At 36.5% G+C, this 16468-nt stretch overlaps 2 protein-coding genes across 4 annotated transcripts in view; one reads left to right on the top strand and one right to left on the bottom strand.

Moving 5' to 3' along the window:
• LOC111455956 (structural maintenance of chromosomes protein 1-like) overlaps positions 1-8349 on the top strand; it is a 28203-nt gene extending 19854 nt beyond the window's left edge. For all 3 annotated transcript variants that reach the window (XM_023097617.1, XM_023097619.1, XM_023097618.1), the window contains 13 exons: positions 164-434; positions 1903-2027; positions 3762-3871; positions 3953-4060; positions 4122-4261; positions 4466-4555; positions 4648-4856; positions 5555-5724; positions 6105-6214; positions 6381-6760; positions 7076-7327; positions 7589-7816; positions 7977-8349. In XM_023097617.1, coding sequence (XP_022953385.1) covers positions 164-434; positions 1903-2027; positions 3762-3871; positions 3953-4060; positions 4122-4261; positions 4466-4555; positions 4648-4856; positions 5555-5724; positions 6105-6214; positions 6381-6760; positions 7076-7327; positions 7589-7816; positions 7977-8025 — 2242 coding nt within the window. In that variant the 3' untranslated portion in view covers positions 8026-8349. The remainder of the gene's footprint in view (positions 1-163; positions 435-1902; positions 2028-3761; positions 3872-3952; positions 4061-4121; positions 4262-4465; positions 4556-4647; positions 4857-5554; positions 5725-6104; positions 6215-6380; positions 6761-7075; positions 7328-7588; positions 7817-7976) is intronic.
• A 36-nt stretch (positions 8350-8385) lies between these two features.
• On the bottom strand, positions 8386-13474 carry LOC111455957 (vacuolar protein sorting-associated protein 2 homolog 3-like). Its single transcript, XM_023097621.1, has 11 exons — positions 13147-13474; positions 12906-12950; positions 11665-11699; positions 11535-11585; positions 11304-11408; positions 10569-10640; positions 10214-10285; positions 9448-9528; positions 9022-9057; positions 8870-8925; positions 8386-8596 (listed from the first exon to the last, which is right to left on the bottom strand). The coding sequence occupies exons 1-11, from the start codon at positions 13355-13357 to the stop codon at positions 8545-8547; spliced, it is 816 nt and encodes a 271-aa protein (XP_022953389.1). The 5' UTR covers positions 13358-13474; the 3' UTR covers positions 8386-8544.
• Positions 13475-16468: the final 2994 nt, after the last annotated feature.

The raw sequence follows: 16468 nt of genomic DNA, 5'->3' as shown, positions 1-16468 counted from the left end.
TGTTATAGTATTCTCAGATTCATGTCACTAGTTAATTATATTGCCTTCTGTTGCATGCTTTGAAGGTTGTCATTTGTTACATGCATATTTCTGTTAGCATAGTCTGATTGAATGTCACACAAAAAATATCTTGTGTTAATATTTAATTTTTAACTTAATCCAGGAATAAATATGAAAACCTAAAGTCAAAAATTGGAGAAGTTGAAAACCAACTGCGTGAATTGAAAGCTGATAGATATGAAAATGAAAGAGATGCTAAATTATCTCAAGCTGTTGAAACTTTGAAACGGCTGTTTCAAGGAGTTCATGGTCGCATGACTGATCTTTGTCGTCCAACACAGAAGAAGTACAACCTGGCTGTTACTGTTGCAATGGGTAAGTTTATGGATGCAGTGGTTGTTGAGGATGAACATACAGGAAAAGAATGTATTAAGGTACATATTCCAGCCCTTCTCTATTTTGCCCCTAGTACAAACATAGTAACCCTTTCAGTTTTTTTTTTTTTTTTTAACAAAAAAACTTCTCATTGATATAATGATAAGGAATAAACGTTCAAGGATTCAAACATCCTAAGAGAGTGAAAAAGAAAAGAATACAAAAACGATTACAACCAAAATAGAGATTAGCCATGATATTTAAAAAAAAAAAACTATATTTTCCTTGAAGACTTCAATGGTGGTAACAATTATTTGTTCCAATCTCATCTTCCGTTCGTATATGATATTATCCTTTTCTGCTCTAGTAGAGGAGACAATTGCCAATCTAAATAACTTCCTAGCTTTCTTTGAGACCATTTATAGGCTGAAGATTAACAAGGGCAAGTGCCAGCTCTTGAGTATGAACTACGATTTTGATAAGCTAAGCTGATGGGCCTCCATGACTGGTTGCAAGGTTGGATTGTTCCTTTCTCGTAGATCTTCCTTTAGGTCATAATCCAAGAACTTGTTGTTTGGGACCCTATTGTGAGTAAGGTCAAGAAGACACTTTTGTCCTAGAAAAGAAGCTTCTTCTCGAAAGGAAGCAAGTTTACTTTCATTTAGTCAGTTTTGAGAGGGATTCCTACGTATTTTTTATTTGTTTTCAAAATTCCAGTGACAGTAAGAAAGTCTTTGGAGAAGCTTTGGAGGGAATTCCTTTGGGAGGGAGTTGACGAAAGAAAAGGGGCACACTTAGTCAATTGGGAGGTGGTTACTAAGCCAGTAGACTTTGGGGGATTAAAGATCGGTAACTTGAGATCCCGTAACGAGACTCTGTTAGATAAATGGCTTTGGCAGTTTCATCACGAGGCAAAATCCTTATGACATAGAGTCATTGTGAACAAATTCGAGTCATCCCTTTCTAAATGCTCTCAAATGGGTTTAAAGGAACTTGGCTTGGGAGGTCTTCGAGTGATGTTTGGTCCTTCGTAATGTTTCATGTTTCTCTTTGGGCCTTCGTGACAAAGTTATATTTGCAATTATCCTTTGAGTCTTGTTTTTCTTGATTTGAGCCATTTATTAGTTTTGACTCTTTTTTTGTGGACTTTATTTTTGTATGTTCTTGTATTCTTTCTTTTTTTTCCCCTCAAAGAAAGTTTGGTTGTTCATAAAAGGAAAAAAAATGTTAAATACAAGATGTTGACCAAGGTATAGGAAATAGGATGTTGAAAAGTTCTAATTGATAAGTTTTCGAAAATAGAATAAAAATCTTCGACATGTCCTTGAAAATCTTTGGTGTCGCCTTTTCTTCCTCTTATTTGATTTCTACTTTAGATGATAATTTATCCATGATCTCAAGGCTTTTGAATTTTGTATCCAACATGCCTGCGCTTTTTATCAAATTTGATTTACCTTTATCAGTTTTGATACAAGTGTATGGGTTACTTTATATGTAAATGCAATACTTTTCCCGACTTTCCTGCAGTATTTGAAAGAACAAAGGCTTCCTCCTCAGACATTCATACCTCTTCAGTCTGTTCGTGTAAAGCCCGTTATTGAGAGATTACGTGCTTTAGGTGGCAGTGCGAAGCTGGTGTTTGATGTTATCCAATATCCTTCTATGATTCTATTACTTGATCATTGGGGAGAACTACTTGTTGCTTTCCTACATTATAGCCTCCTTCCACGTTCTGGTTTATGTTTGGAAACAATTTTTTTCACAAAGGTCTGGGTATGTAGCTATGCATTAAGTTTATTAAATTAAACATATATGATGTTACATAAAATATTTGAAATAAGGAGGAAATAATCTTTACCTTGGTGCATAGCTTAATTTTAACCTAAACGACGGGGAGAATCATTCTTACTTCAAACTTTCATTTCATCAAATTTTAACTTTAAACCCCGTTGCTTCTCTTTCCTCTGTCTGTACCAACGTTCAGATATGTGGTTGTAATCTGTGGCTTCAGTTTTGCTTATTTTGGGAGAGTGTTCTTATAGTATTTTGGAGCTTTTGTTTTACTTTTGCTTTTTAAGACTCTTATGTTATAAAGAAGAGGAGGGACATTTGTATCTAGATGCCTTGCCCTTTCCAGGGCCTTTTCTAGCTCTCTTTTCCATCTTTTGTGTATTCCCTCACCCTCTCTGTCACCCATTTTCCTTTTTCTGAAAGGTTTAGATTTCCAAGAAGATAAGGTTCTTTGTCTGGTAGGTCTTGCATGACAAAGTTAATACTTTAAATTCGGTGTAGAGCCTTACTAATGTTTCCTTTGCAGAGGTGCATCGGAAAACGTTGACCATATTGTTTGAAGTTACTGGTTCCCCCTTTTGAAAGCTTTTGGAGTCTCTTTGGCGTGGAATATGGAGTTTCAGGGCTACAATAGAGAAGGTTTTGCTGTATCCACGGTGAAGGGAAAAATTCCTTGGCAGACTTGTTTCTTCATCATTTGTTTGGAGGATTTGGACCGGGAGGAATCATAGAATTTAGAGAGGTTAAGAGATCTGTGGGGGGAGTTGTTAGAGATTATTTATTTTTATGTGTCTTGATAATGTAATTTTCAGTTACTTGGATATTTTCATTCCTTCATCTTGAAAAGGAGCCGCCATTGCAGATAGCAGTAATATGGAGCATCAAAGTTGGGAATTGGCATTAGAAGAGGCACTTTTGACAGAGAGGTAGAAACCTTGTTAGCTCTTCTTCAAAAGCTTGATTCAGTACAGCTAAGTGAAGGAAAAGACGAGGCTCTTTGGTTGTTAGGAAAAACAGGCTCTATCTCATCTAAGTCTGTTAGACCACTTTTTTCTTCACTATCCTTTTGCGTTCAGATGGTGGCATTTTGTGCCCGGTTTTGGTTCAGGAAAGGGGTGTATAAAAAGAACATGGGTTTGGAGCTATCTTCAAGTTGGGGCCTCAAAGGGATGGCACAGTTTTTATGGAATTGTGTGCTTAGAATGGAACTAAAGGTCCCTTCAGGATAAAATTTCTTCCTTTGATTTTTTTGTGTAGTCATATAACAAACCATACTAAATTTGTTTGTCCCTACAGCCTTTTAATTATGACAGATTGGAATGCATGATAAAAGAAAGGTGATAAACTCCTAAATTTGATTCGCTGTGGTAAGTATATGGGTAAAGAACTTTAGGGGTTAAAAACTGGATTCTTCCCTTGAAATAATTCTGAATGCATGGTTTAATTTTTTTTTCATTTTTAAGAATTGGAGATCCATTATCTGATGTTTGATTTTTTCTCATTTTTTTTATCATATTCGGTTAATTCTAAACTGCTAGTGGGTAATAGCCTAATAGGCGAGAAGATATATGAATTTGTATGCTTAACCATCACACTTTTAATCCGGCGTTGGAGAAGGCAATTATATTTGCTGTGGGAAATACTCTAGTTTGCGATGACCTTGATGAAGCCAAGGCTCTGAGCTGGAGTGGAGAAAGGCATAAAGGTAACATTTAGTCAGTTTTAAAATATTTTTTTGTAGCTCCGTCAGTTTATCTTATGGCTACTTTGTTTATGATTGAACTAGTTGTAACTGTTGATGGTATTCTGCTTACTAAATCTGGCACAATGACTGGGGGTACTAGTGGTGGCATGGAAGCAAGGTCAAACAAATGGGATGATAAGAAGATTGAAGGTACTCAATCCATTCATTGATTAATGTTGGAACTTTACCATTTATTGTTGCTGTATTTTAGGGCTGAAGAAAAAGAAAGAACAGTATGAATCAGAGCTAGATGAACTTGGATCAATCAGAGAGATGCAACTAAAGGAATCTGAAGCATCTGGGAGGATTAGTGGACTTGAGAAAAAGATTCAGTATGCGGAGATTGAGAAGGTGATTACCTGAAAAAAATTCCTATCATATATTGCACTTTCATATGGATAGCAGTATGCTTCTTTCTATCAAAAAATGATTACAAAAAAAAAAAAAAACACCTTCATTGACTAGCAAGGGTGTTAAGGACACAAAAGAGAGAGAAAACAAATGATCATAACGCAGAGAAATGAATGTGATATTGATTATGAGATATTATTGCAGCGAAGTATTGAAGACAAGCTTACGAACTTGAGGCAAGAGAAAGAAATTATTAAAGAAGAAATTGATCGAATAAGTCCTGAACTTCAGAAGGTAATATTATGACCACATGCTAACCTTTTTTGTTTTTCTTTACACATTTATTTTATTATTCAAAGTGTAATGTTGTATTATTTCTATTGTAGTTAAAAAATGGGATTGATAAAAGAAACACAGAAATTAGGAAGTTGGAGAGGAGGATCAATGAAATTGTTGATCGGATATATCGAGACTTCAGCAAATCTGTTGGGGTGGCAAACATACGAGAATATGAAGAAAATCAACTCCAAGCAGTGCAGCATATGGCTGATGAACGTATTAGCTTGAGTAGTCAGCTATCAAAATTGAAATGCCAGTAGGTTCCCCTCCCTTTTACTCTTGTCCTACCATGCTTAGTGTACTTACAGTTCTATGTTGAAGAAAATAAAATACATGCACAATCGTCTTGTTCCTTGTACATTGCGAGTGTAGAATGAGACTCATCTCTTAGGTGCAAATTGTTTTGGGGATTCAGAACTTTTCATTTTAGGACATCCTTATTTTAGGGGGAAAAAAGTATGGTTGTAAAACCAATTGGTTGAATGCTGAGTAAGACAGGGTGTTGCACTTCTTGATGATCACATAGCTTATGTGCGGCAATCTCCTTAGAAAGATATCAAACAGTATAATAGGTCAACTGAGCTAACCTTACATTCGTTGAAATATCCCATCTTTTCCTTAGCTCAAATTAGGAAACAAGTATTACAATTTTTTTTGACAAGGTTATAATGGTGGATTTAGCTCTAGGAGAAAATTTCCAACTTACACATCCCCTGAACCTTTGTTTCCATTCCAGCATTCTCAGTTTTGTGAAAGTGGTGGACACATCAAAGGATTTCCTTTTAACTTTCTTTTGGTTGACTGGAATCAAATCTTTATGCTGGCAAAATATATCTTTTCAACTGAACCTAAGTTCTACTATTGTACATAAATGAATAGTTCGTCAACTTCCAATCATCATCAACTAACTGTCCATGCTAATAGAACATATTCTGTTCCTGACATGTAACTCAGGTTGGAGTATGAACAGAATCGGGACATGGAATCACAAATTAAAGAACTGGAATCTTCTTTGAGTTCCTTAGAGAATGCTTTAAGAAAGATTCAAAACAAGGAGGCTGATGCCAAATCAACCGCTGAAAATGCCAATAATGATATTGATCGCTTGAAGGAGGAATTGGCTGGTAAGGTCTTGTTGCACAATAATCTCTTATCAATACTGTAAATTTTTTAAATTTTATTTTATTAAAAATATATTAAGCCCATTGCAAACTAGACCTACTTTCTGAAATTTTGTATTTTTTTTTTCTGCACGAGCTTACTGTATCAAAATTTCCCTAGTTAATCTCTGGACTAGAACAGTTCTTGCATATATTATAAGAGATTTTAATTTTTATTTGTTTCTTTTTTATTTTTGGTCTGGATCTACAGTTGGATAAGGTACTTCTATTCATTTCTTACCAAATATTACAGTTCAGAAGGCTCTACATTTTCTATATGAACATAGTTTGTTGTTCTTTGTTGCTTCCATGGTTAAATAATTCATTCTCTTTGCACTTTGCAGAGTGGAAATCCAGGTTGGAAGTGTGTGAGAAGGATATGCAGGAATGGAAGAAGAAAACATCCGCTGCTACGACTAGCATATCAAAATTGAATCGTCAGATTAATTCTAAGGTTCTTTTCACTGGATTTTGATATGTGAAGTGAAGTTTTGACACTGGCATGCGCATAACATTTATCGGGCACCTGAGCAGTTTTTATGCTTCTTTGCTCTTGATTACTTACATAAACATCAAATTTGAATAAACCGTGATGGATATCCACCATATTTTCCTTCCAGGAGTCGAGTATTGAACAGCTGATCACACAGAAGCAGGAAATAGTGGAAAAATGTGAATTAGAAAATATTGACCTCCCCACTATCTCAGACCCCATGGAAACTGAATCCTTGACTCCTGGACCAGTTTTTGATTTTAGCCAGCTGAATAGATCTTATCAACAGGATAAGAGATCATCTGATAGAGAGAAACGTGAGCTGGAGTTCAAACATAAGATAGATTCCTTGGTATCAGAAATTGACAGAACTGCACCAAATTTGAAAGCACTTGATCAATATGAAGCTTTGAAAGAAAAGGAAAGAGTAATATCTGAGGAGTTTGAAGCCGCTAGGAAAGAGGAGAAAGAGGTGGCTGACAAATTCAATTCTATTAAGCAAAAAAGGTGATCTTAATTAATTGCATCTCTATGAGTCCACAAGTTAACATCGAGAAGCATATTCTTACTCTATTGACTTGTGGTCATTTCTTCAACAAAACTTCATTATTATGTTTGTATCTGAATTTATTTATTCTGAGACATCTGAGTACTTGGATGTCGTACTCCAACACAATATTGGTTATTTAGTTGCTAATATGGTCCTACCTAAATGACCGGTTATAAGTCTTGGAGAAATCTGATTCATTAAGCTTTCTAATGCTTCTATTGCTGCATTAATTTGCTGTCCGTATTATGCTAAGTTTGTCTTGACAACTGCAGGTATGAGTTGTTTATGGAAGCTTTCAACCATATTTCTGGAAATATCGATAAGATTTACAAGCAATTGACAAAAAGTAACACACATCCCTTGGGTGGAACGGCATATTTGAACTTGGAAAATGAGGATGAACCATTTTTACATGGTATCAAGTATACTGCTATGCCACCAACAAAGCGGTTTCGTGACATGGAACAGTTGTCTGGTGGAGAAAAGACTGTGGCAGCATTGGCGTTGCTTTTTTCCATTCATAGGTATGATGATGTAGATGCTTGATCTACATTTTGGAGTCTTCATTGTGGATGATTTTATTGCTTATGACTTGTGAGTTTATGACTCTAATTCCTTACCAATGTCCTTGGGTTGAGCCAATAGGATAAAGTGGTGGATATTATTCGTTAAACTACGTCAAGTGTCTGTTATAGAGTATCTTGCAGCTACTTATTATATTTTCTGGGAAGCCACAGATTATTGTCAGCTGATGGCTGTTGTTCACATTGTCCAATGTCTTTCAGTTTTAGGCCTTCGCCCTTTTTCATATTGGATGAAGTGGATGCTGCTTTAGACAACTTAAACGTTGCCAAGGTCGCTGGTTTCATTCGTTCGAAGTCATGTGAAGGTGCCAGGATGAGTCAAGACACGGATGGAAGCAGTGGTTTTCAAAGTATTGTTATATCACTGAAGGATAGCTTTTATGACAAAGCTGAAGCTTTAGTAGGGGTTTACCGTGATTGCGAAAGAAGGTAAGCTTATAAAACATATTTCAGGCACAAATGTTTATGAATGATTGATACGCAAAATTTTGGCCATCATCTGTTACATTTTTGTGTCTGACCTATATCTCTTGTTTCCCTGGAAGAATGGCCAATATGTCAATAACAATAATACACTTGTATTTGACAGCTGCTCGAGAACGTTGACCTTCGACCTAACCAAATATCGGGAATCATAGAAGCGTAGATTTGACAAGTTGAAATCTGTAGAATGCCAAGAAATGTACACTACACTGTTGTAGAGCTTCTTCAATCCCATGCTTGAGAACTGAGGAAGGATTTGTGTATCACTGATGGAATGATGCCTTACAATTAGAAAATACTATCAAGTGTTTCCTGTAATTTATAATATGCTTCTCCTTAGTTTTTGTAAATATTCTCAGTAAGGAGGCTAACTCCCATGCTTGTTAGTTCTTTTGTTTACCCAAAGCATATATTTGTTTAGTAATTAACAAACACTTCCAGTGTGTTTGAAATGGGTTTTAAAGAGTAGTTTTAGCATCCTTCAATTTGAATTAGGGTCTAAATTAATCCAAGGATACAAGCAAATGGTTAATAAGATTCCATTATCTCAAGAAGATAATAAACATTTGTGCCTCAATTGTGAAGATGAGAGAGGGAGTTTATATGTACAATAGATGATCCTAGTCGAAATCGTGTTCATCTCAATTGGAAATCAAGGGAATTTATCATAATGTTCAAGGATTATGAAGAGCAGCCAATCGCTTTTCGAGCTCCTCGATACTCGAACTGCAAAATATTAGCAACAAAATAAGCCATTATTTGAAAGGAAGAACCAAAAAAACGTATGATTATTCCATTTCCATGATCCTTTCACGTCCTAATTGCTCATGATCTTAATTCAGCTACTACCTTTATGCAACCAAAGCATGATCTCACAAGTAATTTAAATCAGAAAACTGAAGAGGATCAGAAGCTTATTCTATTTCAAATTATAACCAATAAGTCTTCTTTTGATTTATGTAAGAAGATGAATATTCATGGGAAATATATACTACATACCTACTGACACCCTCAGTATTCTTTGATGCAATTCTTCCTTTTGGGGCTGTTGAAAGCTGAATCAAATATACATACACATGATCCAATCAGTTCTAGTGTATGCAATCCAGTTGACAAGACTTTAAAAAGATGTAAAACCAATTTTAACATACCTGTGAGGCAATATCAACACCGATTTCATCGAGCACCTGTCGAGCAGAGGAAAGTAGGGGTATTTTTAGAATTCGAGGACATAGTATTACAATCTATAGAACAGATCCTGTTCAAGTAAGGTCGTGGGGGAAGTAGCGCTATTGTGTTCAGTTCTTAATTGAGCAAATCATTAAGTCATCAAATCTGATATCTAAATGAAGATTGAAGTCCTAAAATTTAGCACAGCTAGTATCACATAAGTTTCATGGAGAAGTGTTAACAATGGTTGGCACTTGGACCTCTGAAACTCGGGCTCAAAAAGCAATAGGTACAGGCCAGAGTAGCAAATTAGTGGCTATTACAAGAAACAATTTTAAGCAAACTTTTTTACTGCAAATAGAGTAAAGAAAAGGAGGAAATAAATGAAGGCAGCTAAAGGAGCTTACTTGATTCGTTAGATCTTCAGTTTCTTCTTCTGCCTCATCATCATCCAGGGCATCATCTATAGCATCTGAAATCATCTCCGTCTGCCACCAACGAAGACCGTAAGCATTCAGAAATATTGAAACATTGCACGGAAATGACAGAAATACAATTTTTTTATATATCATAACTGAGGTTATCAAGTAAGATTTTTTAGTTGATATTTCTTGTGAGATTCCACGTCAGTTGGAGAAGGGAACAAACCATTCTTTATAAAGGTATGGAAACTTCTTCCTACTAGACGTGTTTTAAAACTGTGAGGCTGACAGCGATACGTAACAAACCAAAGTGGGCAATATCTACTAGCGGTGGACTTGAAGTGTTACAAATGGTATCAGAGCTAGACACCGGGCGATGTGCCAGCGAGGACGCTGGGCCCCCAAGGGGGGTGGATTGTAAGATCCCACATCGGTTGGAGAGGAGAACAATACATTCCTTATAAGGATGTGGAAACCTCACTAGCAGACACGTTTTAAAAAACTTGAATAGAAACCCAAAAGGAAAAGCCCAAAGAGGATAATATCTGTTAGCAATAGGCTGGGGCTGTTACAAATTCTGATGCACCAAATATAGTCAGGTACGTTCATTTCAACCGAACAGAAGCAAAAAAGGGTAAGCATATACAGGGAGGCACAGATGGAAAACACAAAATAAACAAAGCTAGCAAATTCAAGAGCTTTTCTTCCTGTAAGAATATATGGAAGAATATAGGTTAGAGTAGAATCTTACAGTCATATCTATCTGTGCAGACTGCTTCTGAAATTCTCTAATGACCTTTGCTTGCTTCACGGGATTCATTTGCTACAGATGAACATGGTAAAAATTATGCATAAAATTTAAAAACAAAATAAAACTATAAGATCTCACAGAATATGAAGTGGGTATATGATATTATAGCTTTTTGTTTTTGAAAAGTGTGTCGGACACACGATTGAGCGTATAAAATAATCGAAAACAACAGAAAAAGATACGGGTGAACGATAATCATAATTGATATGCTTTGAAAACATGGCTACTGTTCTGTCCGTTAATCACAGCAATTTCAAACATATGTAAGAGTTGATCCATATCCATATTTACTTACCTTATTCATAGCTGACATTGCTTTACTGGCACTCTTCATGCCAGCGGCAACAGAAGTTTGAGCATGCATTGCCTGTAAAATGTGGGGAGTTGCTATTAATAATATATTATGTACTATACTTGTGAGATCCCACATAGGACGCTGGGCCCCGAAGAGAGTGGATTGTGAAATCCCACATCGGTTGGAGAGGAAAATAAAACATTCTTTACAAGGGTGCGGAAACCTCTTCCTAGCAGACGCGTTTTAGAACACTTGAGGGGAAATGCGAAAAGGAAAGCTCAAGAGGATAATATCTACTAGCGGTGGCTTGGGCTATAACAAAAGGTATCAGAGCCAGGTTTCGGACGATGTGTCAGTGAGGAGGCTGAGCCCCGAAGGGGGGTGGACACGAGGCGGTATGCCAGCGAGAACGCAGCTTCGAAGGAGGGGTGGATTGTGAGATCCTACATTGGTTGGAGAGGAGAACGAAATATTCGTTACAAGGGTGTGAAAACCTCTCTCTAGCAGACGCGTTTTAAAACCTTGAGAGGAAACCCGAAAGATAAAGCTCAAAGAAGACAATATGTGCTAGTAGTGGGCTTGGGCTTGGGCTTGGGCTGTTACAACACTAAAGAGAAGATCATACATCTTACTGCAAAAATACTCAACCAAGTACGAAGAGAAGAGAAGATCATACATCTTACTGCAAAAATACTCAACCAAGTAAGAAGAGAAGAATTAGCACTTCGACTTCACCTGTGTGTGAGTTGCTATGCCTCTCATTTGAGCTCGACTACCTTGTAATTTTGCTATTTGTTGCCTGAGCCTAACTAACTGCCGAGCAAGAATCTTCGTCGCTGCCTGAAGAATCGAATAGATGATGATAAACATAATTAATGCTTGACCCCAGAAGAAGAATTTTTCAAAAAGAATCAACCCTCCGTAGGACTAGGACCAATACAATCTGGTCGAGAATGTGAAATGTACCTCGTTTCCTGTTTTGGCAGTTCTCTTTATCTCAGCGACCAGCTTCTTTTCCTGATAAGATTATAAACCAAATCACAGTTAAAACACAGAATATTTAGATTAAAACCATGTTTAGAAGCTCTTCACGTACTTCTAATTGCAATGCCCCAATTTCCTTCTCTATACCTGAGAAAAAGTGGCAAAAAGATGAGACCACTCAGTGATATCACGAAGAAAAGAGAAAAAAACAATTATTATAGTATGAAAATGAAACAAAAACATCCAAGGAAGTAACACTTTGAAAAAAATAGTATAAGGAATTAAACAACGTAGTTACTAGCAAAGGAATATCAATTCAAGGTAAGGAAATGGCATTCTTAACTTCAAGAAGTGTCAAGAAACATAACCACAGAATATCATTCTATTCTGAAAACAATTGCAAAATGTAATCCCAAAACATTAGTACCATCTTATCCCAACTCAAAGCCATAGCATTATTGGTATGGCATATTGAGTGTAAGAGCCCAAGCTAACCACTATCCGATATTGTCCTCTTTGAGCTTTCCCTTTCGGGCTTCCCCTCAAGGTTTTTAAAACACGTCTGCTAGGGAGAGGTTTCCACACTCTTATAAAGAATGCTTCGTTCTCCTCCCCAACCGATGCGGGATATCACAATCCACCCCTCTTTGGGGCTTAGTCTCCTCGTAGCACATCGCTCATTGTTTGACTTTGATACCATTTGTCACAGCCCAAGCCCACCGCAGTTTTCCCTTTCAGGCTTCCCCTCAAGGTTTTTAAAACATGTCTATTAGGGAGAGGTTTCTACACCCTTATAAAGAATGCTTCGTTCTCCTCCCAATCGATGTGAGATCTCACAATCCACCCCCCTTCAGGGCTCAGCCTCCTCGCTGGCACATCACCCACTGTCTAACTCTGATACCATTTGTAACAGTCCAAGCCCACCACTAGCAAATATTGTCCTCTTTGGGCTTTCCCTTTCGGGCTTCCCCTCAAGATTTTTAAAACGCGTCTGCTTGGAGAGGTTTCCATACCCTTATAAAGAATGTTTCGTTCTCCTCCCCAACCGACGTGGGATCTCACAAGCAGACTCCAAGTTCAAGCCCAAATTTTCTTCTCCTTTTCTCTATGAGGAAAGGGGTTGGGGGTAAGTGGTTCCACGCTAGTACCATTCGTAATCAAAATTACATGCTTCTTTGCTCCATTCAGTCCGAAATAAACATCATCATGAGCATATGAACGAGTTGTAATATACACAAATATGATGAGAAACGTGAATAGATTTAATTACTCGAGACAAAAGCGCAATCATGACTTTGAAACCAGATGAATCCCTCACTAATTAAGTGCACTTAAGAAACATCAATAAGATACCTCTCGTAGAGCGCGTCATTTCCCTTTTACTCTCCCGAAGAGCTTCTGTAATCGAAACAAGTTTAATCACATGAAGAACAACCGAATCAAAGCAACCCAGAACAAAAATATCAAAGCAAAAAGGAGGAACTGAGAGCAATGCAGAAACAGATGAACAAGTTTCCGCTACAAATTTAGAAAAAAGAATCATCAAATGCACGAAATCGATTAACAAAAACAAAAGGCAGCAATTGGTGACGACCTTTGGCGGTAGGTTTCTTCGAAAAGATATTCATGGCGTTCAAAGAACGATCGTGAGCAGAACCAAGATGAAGTTCGACGAATTTCTGCAAAGGAACGCAGTTGGAAGAAGAAAGGGGGAATTCCCAAAGACAGGGAAGAGTTTCTCTTCGTAATGCGAGGGGAAGAAACAAGAATGCGAGAAGCGATGATGCTGAAATTGGATCAAACATAAAAAATTCCTGTTGATTTGCGAACCTTCAATAATTGTTGGAATGGAAATTCCCAAACAGTGCCGTCCCAAAGCCGTCAGGTTCTGAGACAAATTAATTGTTTACTTCGCTCAACAATAGAATCTAGAACTGAGCTTAGGGATTACTTTCCTCCTAATACTAAAAATTTCTTATAAACGCGTGCAAACTTCTTTCTACTAGACGCGTTTTATTAAAATTGTGAGACTGGCGGCGATAAGTAACGGACTAAAGCAGACGATATTTAGTGGTAGTGGACTTGGACCGTTGCAACATCAATTTGAATATGCTTGAATTTTGAGTTGAACACGGGGATTTGCTTCAGAGAAAGTAAGCAGCTATAGAAATAGAGAAAACAGCCGAACGATTCTCCCCTCTTGAATAAAGTACGCCATTGTGCTTCCTTTAACAATTCTTTTTCTCTGGAGCTTTCGAACAAAGTACATAATTGAGTCTCTCATTAAACAGCTATATCAATCCATGTAGCACTATCTGTACGACTCTCTTCTCTAGAGCACGTTACTAATCCAATAGAACTCTACCACGGATCTTCACTATGACGCCATCTTCGAGGCTCATAACTTATTTTGTTTGACCCTTAAGTCACTATGACTACACCTTCGAAACTCACTTCTTTGTTCGAGGGTAGGATGAGGTAGGATGAGGTATACAAACTGACTCAAGTGCTCGTTAATGATTAGAACCCTTTTGAATCTACGAGTATATGATGTCAAATATGGCGAGTTCGAGATTGAATCTTATAGCTTTAAGCAGTAATGTGGAGGCAAATCAAGCTTTTGAATCTCCCAAATCAGGCAACATGATGGAAATATGAAGGTGCCAGTGAAGTAAGCATGTGGTGAAAGCCCCCACTTGATAAGTCTATACAAAAGTGGGCCTTTGTAATCATCTTCTATGCTAACACAAAGTTCAAGCAAAAACAGCAAATATAAGGGCCCATTACCAAATATTTCTATATTTTTATTTTTATTTTTATTTTTTCTAATATAAACATATTTATTAATCTCAAAATACTTTTAAATTTGAGTAATATTTTTTAAAAAAATCCTTTTAGGAAAAGAAAAAGGAGTATTATTGTTAGAAAATATGTGGAGATCTCTCCCTAATAGACACCGTTTAAAATTATGAGGTGACAGCCATACATAGTGGGTTAAAGTAGACAATATCTATTAGTGGTGGGCTCAGTCTGTTATAAATGATATTAGAGTCAAACACCAGATGGTGTGCTAGCGAGGATGCTGGCCCTCAAAGGGGTGGAGTGTGAGATCTCACATTAATGCCAATCAAGATCACATCACTGAACCTTCGATCAGAAAGAAAGTGAGCGTAGGGTGGATTGTGAAATTCCACATCGATTCCAATCAAGATCAAGTCACCGAACTTTCGATCCGAAGGAAAGTGAGTGTCGAATGTTAGATATCCCATCGATCTTTCTCTTTCATACTTTTTTTTTCTCTCTCTCTAAAAGCTAATGCTTTGCAAAAAGGGAAGAAATTAGTGGACAATATATGTTAATGGTGAGTTTGTGCCATTACAAATGGAATAAGAGCCAGACACCGAACGGTATGTCAACGGTGTGTCAACATAAGTCGAACACAATTCAATTAATCAAGATCACGTCACCGAACTTTCGATCCGGAAGAGAGTGAGTATCGGACATGATTCAACTAACCAAGATCACGTCACCGAACTCTGGATTCGAAAGAAAGTGAGTGTCGGAGGTTAGATATCCCATAGAAAAGCTAAAGGTTTACAAAAAAAAAAAAAAAAAAAAAGGGAAGAAATTAGGAGAAAAAGGAGGAATGGACACGTGAGGTTAGTTTTAGATTACAGCGGCCTTACAACTACACATAATGTCAAAATAATTGGTAGTAAGTCCTCTTTATAACGTCTTTAAAGCCGATTTGGTAGCTTACAAATCTCCACATCTTAATATTCATAAAATATTAAATAGTTAATAAATTATTGAAATTCATTAAAAAAAAAAACATTTAAATTAACAAGGAATTAAAGTTCTTTTTTTTAGCGTTAAAAAAATAGTTTTATGTTATTAATAATAAAGGGTCGATATATTCAACATTTTAAAATTTATAGACCAAAATTTATCGTATGAAATTTAAAATTTTAAGATAAAATTGATTTTTTTTTGGAAGTTAAAAAATCAATTTATAATTTAATTAGTAATTTTAAAAGCTCCAAATAAGTTGAGTTCGTTTATTTATTTATTATTATTATTATTTTATATATTTTCTTTTAATTCTTTCCGAGAAGAATGTCGAGTAGATAGCGTGGCTATACCACAAGAAATGCGGAAAAATATTGGAGTCATCACATGCCGACGTTGGATTTCAAATTTTGATTGGGTGTGGGGTATGAATGTGGCATATTTCGAGAATCGATGATCACCTATCTTCGAGAGGTGGGTGATGAAGCCCAACGACACATTTTTCCGCTAACAGATATTATCTGTGTTTGGCTCGTTATGTATCATCGTTAGCTTCACGGTTTTAAAACATGTCTACTAGTATCTCACAATCCACCTTATTTGGAGCCCAGCGTCCTGCTGACACTCATTCCCCTCTTTAATTTATGTGCGATCTCACAATCCATGCTCCTCGAAGTTCAATGCTCTTGCTGGCTCATCGTTTGATGTCTAACTCTGACGAATTAAATTTCAAGCTTTAGTCATTATGGATAAAACTTTGAAATTGGACTAAATTATTTAAACACTATTTGATTACTTAAATTAAAAAAAAAATAAAAAATAAAAAAGAAACGAGAAACGACGGTTGCGTGATTAAGTCAAATTTCTCTTTCGGTGAGAAAGCACACAAACTTTGCCGGTTTTCCTAAATGACGAAACTACCCTTTTTCAGAATAAAATTTGAAATTTTTGCCATCGACACGTGTCATTTTTGCCCCGTATTGTACGCTCCACGTTAGGGTTAATTTTGTAATTTCGACATATAATCAATAATAAAAAGGGTTCCAAATAAAAATTTAGGCTTTCTTATTAAATGGTATTAATTTTCTCTTCATCATTCCTTCACACATTTTATTTTATTTTTCTTA

This window comes from Cucurbita moschata, unplaced genomic scaffold (assembly GCF_002738365.1).
Source record: "Cucurbita moschata cultivar Rifu unplaced genomic scaffold, Cmos_1.0 Cmo_Scf00018, whole genome shotgun sequence".
Taxonomy (NCBI): Eukaryota; Viridiplantae; Streptophyta; class Magnoliopsida; order Cucurbitales; family Cucurbitaceae; genus Cucurbita; species Cucurbita moschata.
Note: the sequence above shows the minus strand (reverse complement) of the source record. Positions and strands in the feature narration are given on the sequence as shown.

What these genes read in the sequence shown, in the direction of transcription:
- LOC111455957 (XM_023097621.1), bottom strand. Translation starts at nt 13,357, where the DNA reads ATGTTTGATCCAATTTCAGCATCATCGCTTCTCGCATTCTTGTTTCTT. An exon ending in CTGCCAAAACAGGAAACGAG is followed by an intron (nt 11,409 to 11,534) that starts GTACATTTCACA and finishes TCGATTCTTCAG; the next exon opens with GCAGCGACGAAGATTCTTGC. An exon ending in AATACTGAGGGTGTCAGTAG is followed by an intron (nt 8,597 to 8,869) that starts GTATGTAGTATA and finishes AATATTTTGCAG; the next exon opens with TTCGAGTATCGAGGAGCTCG.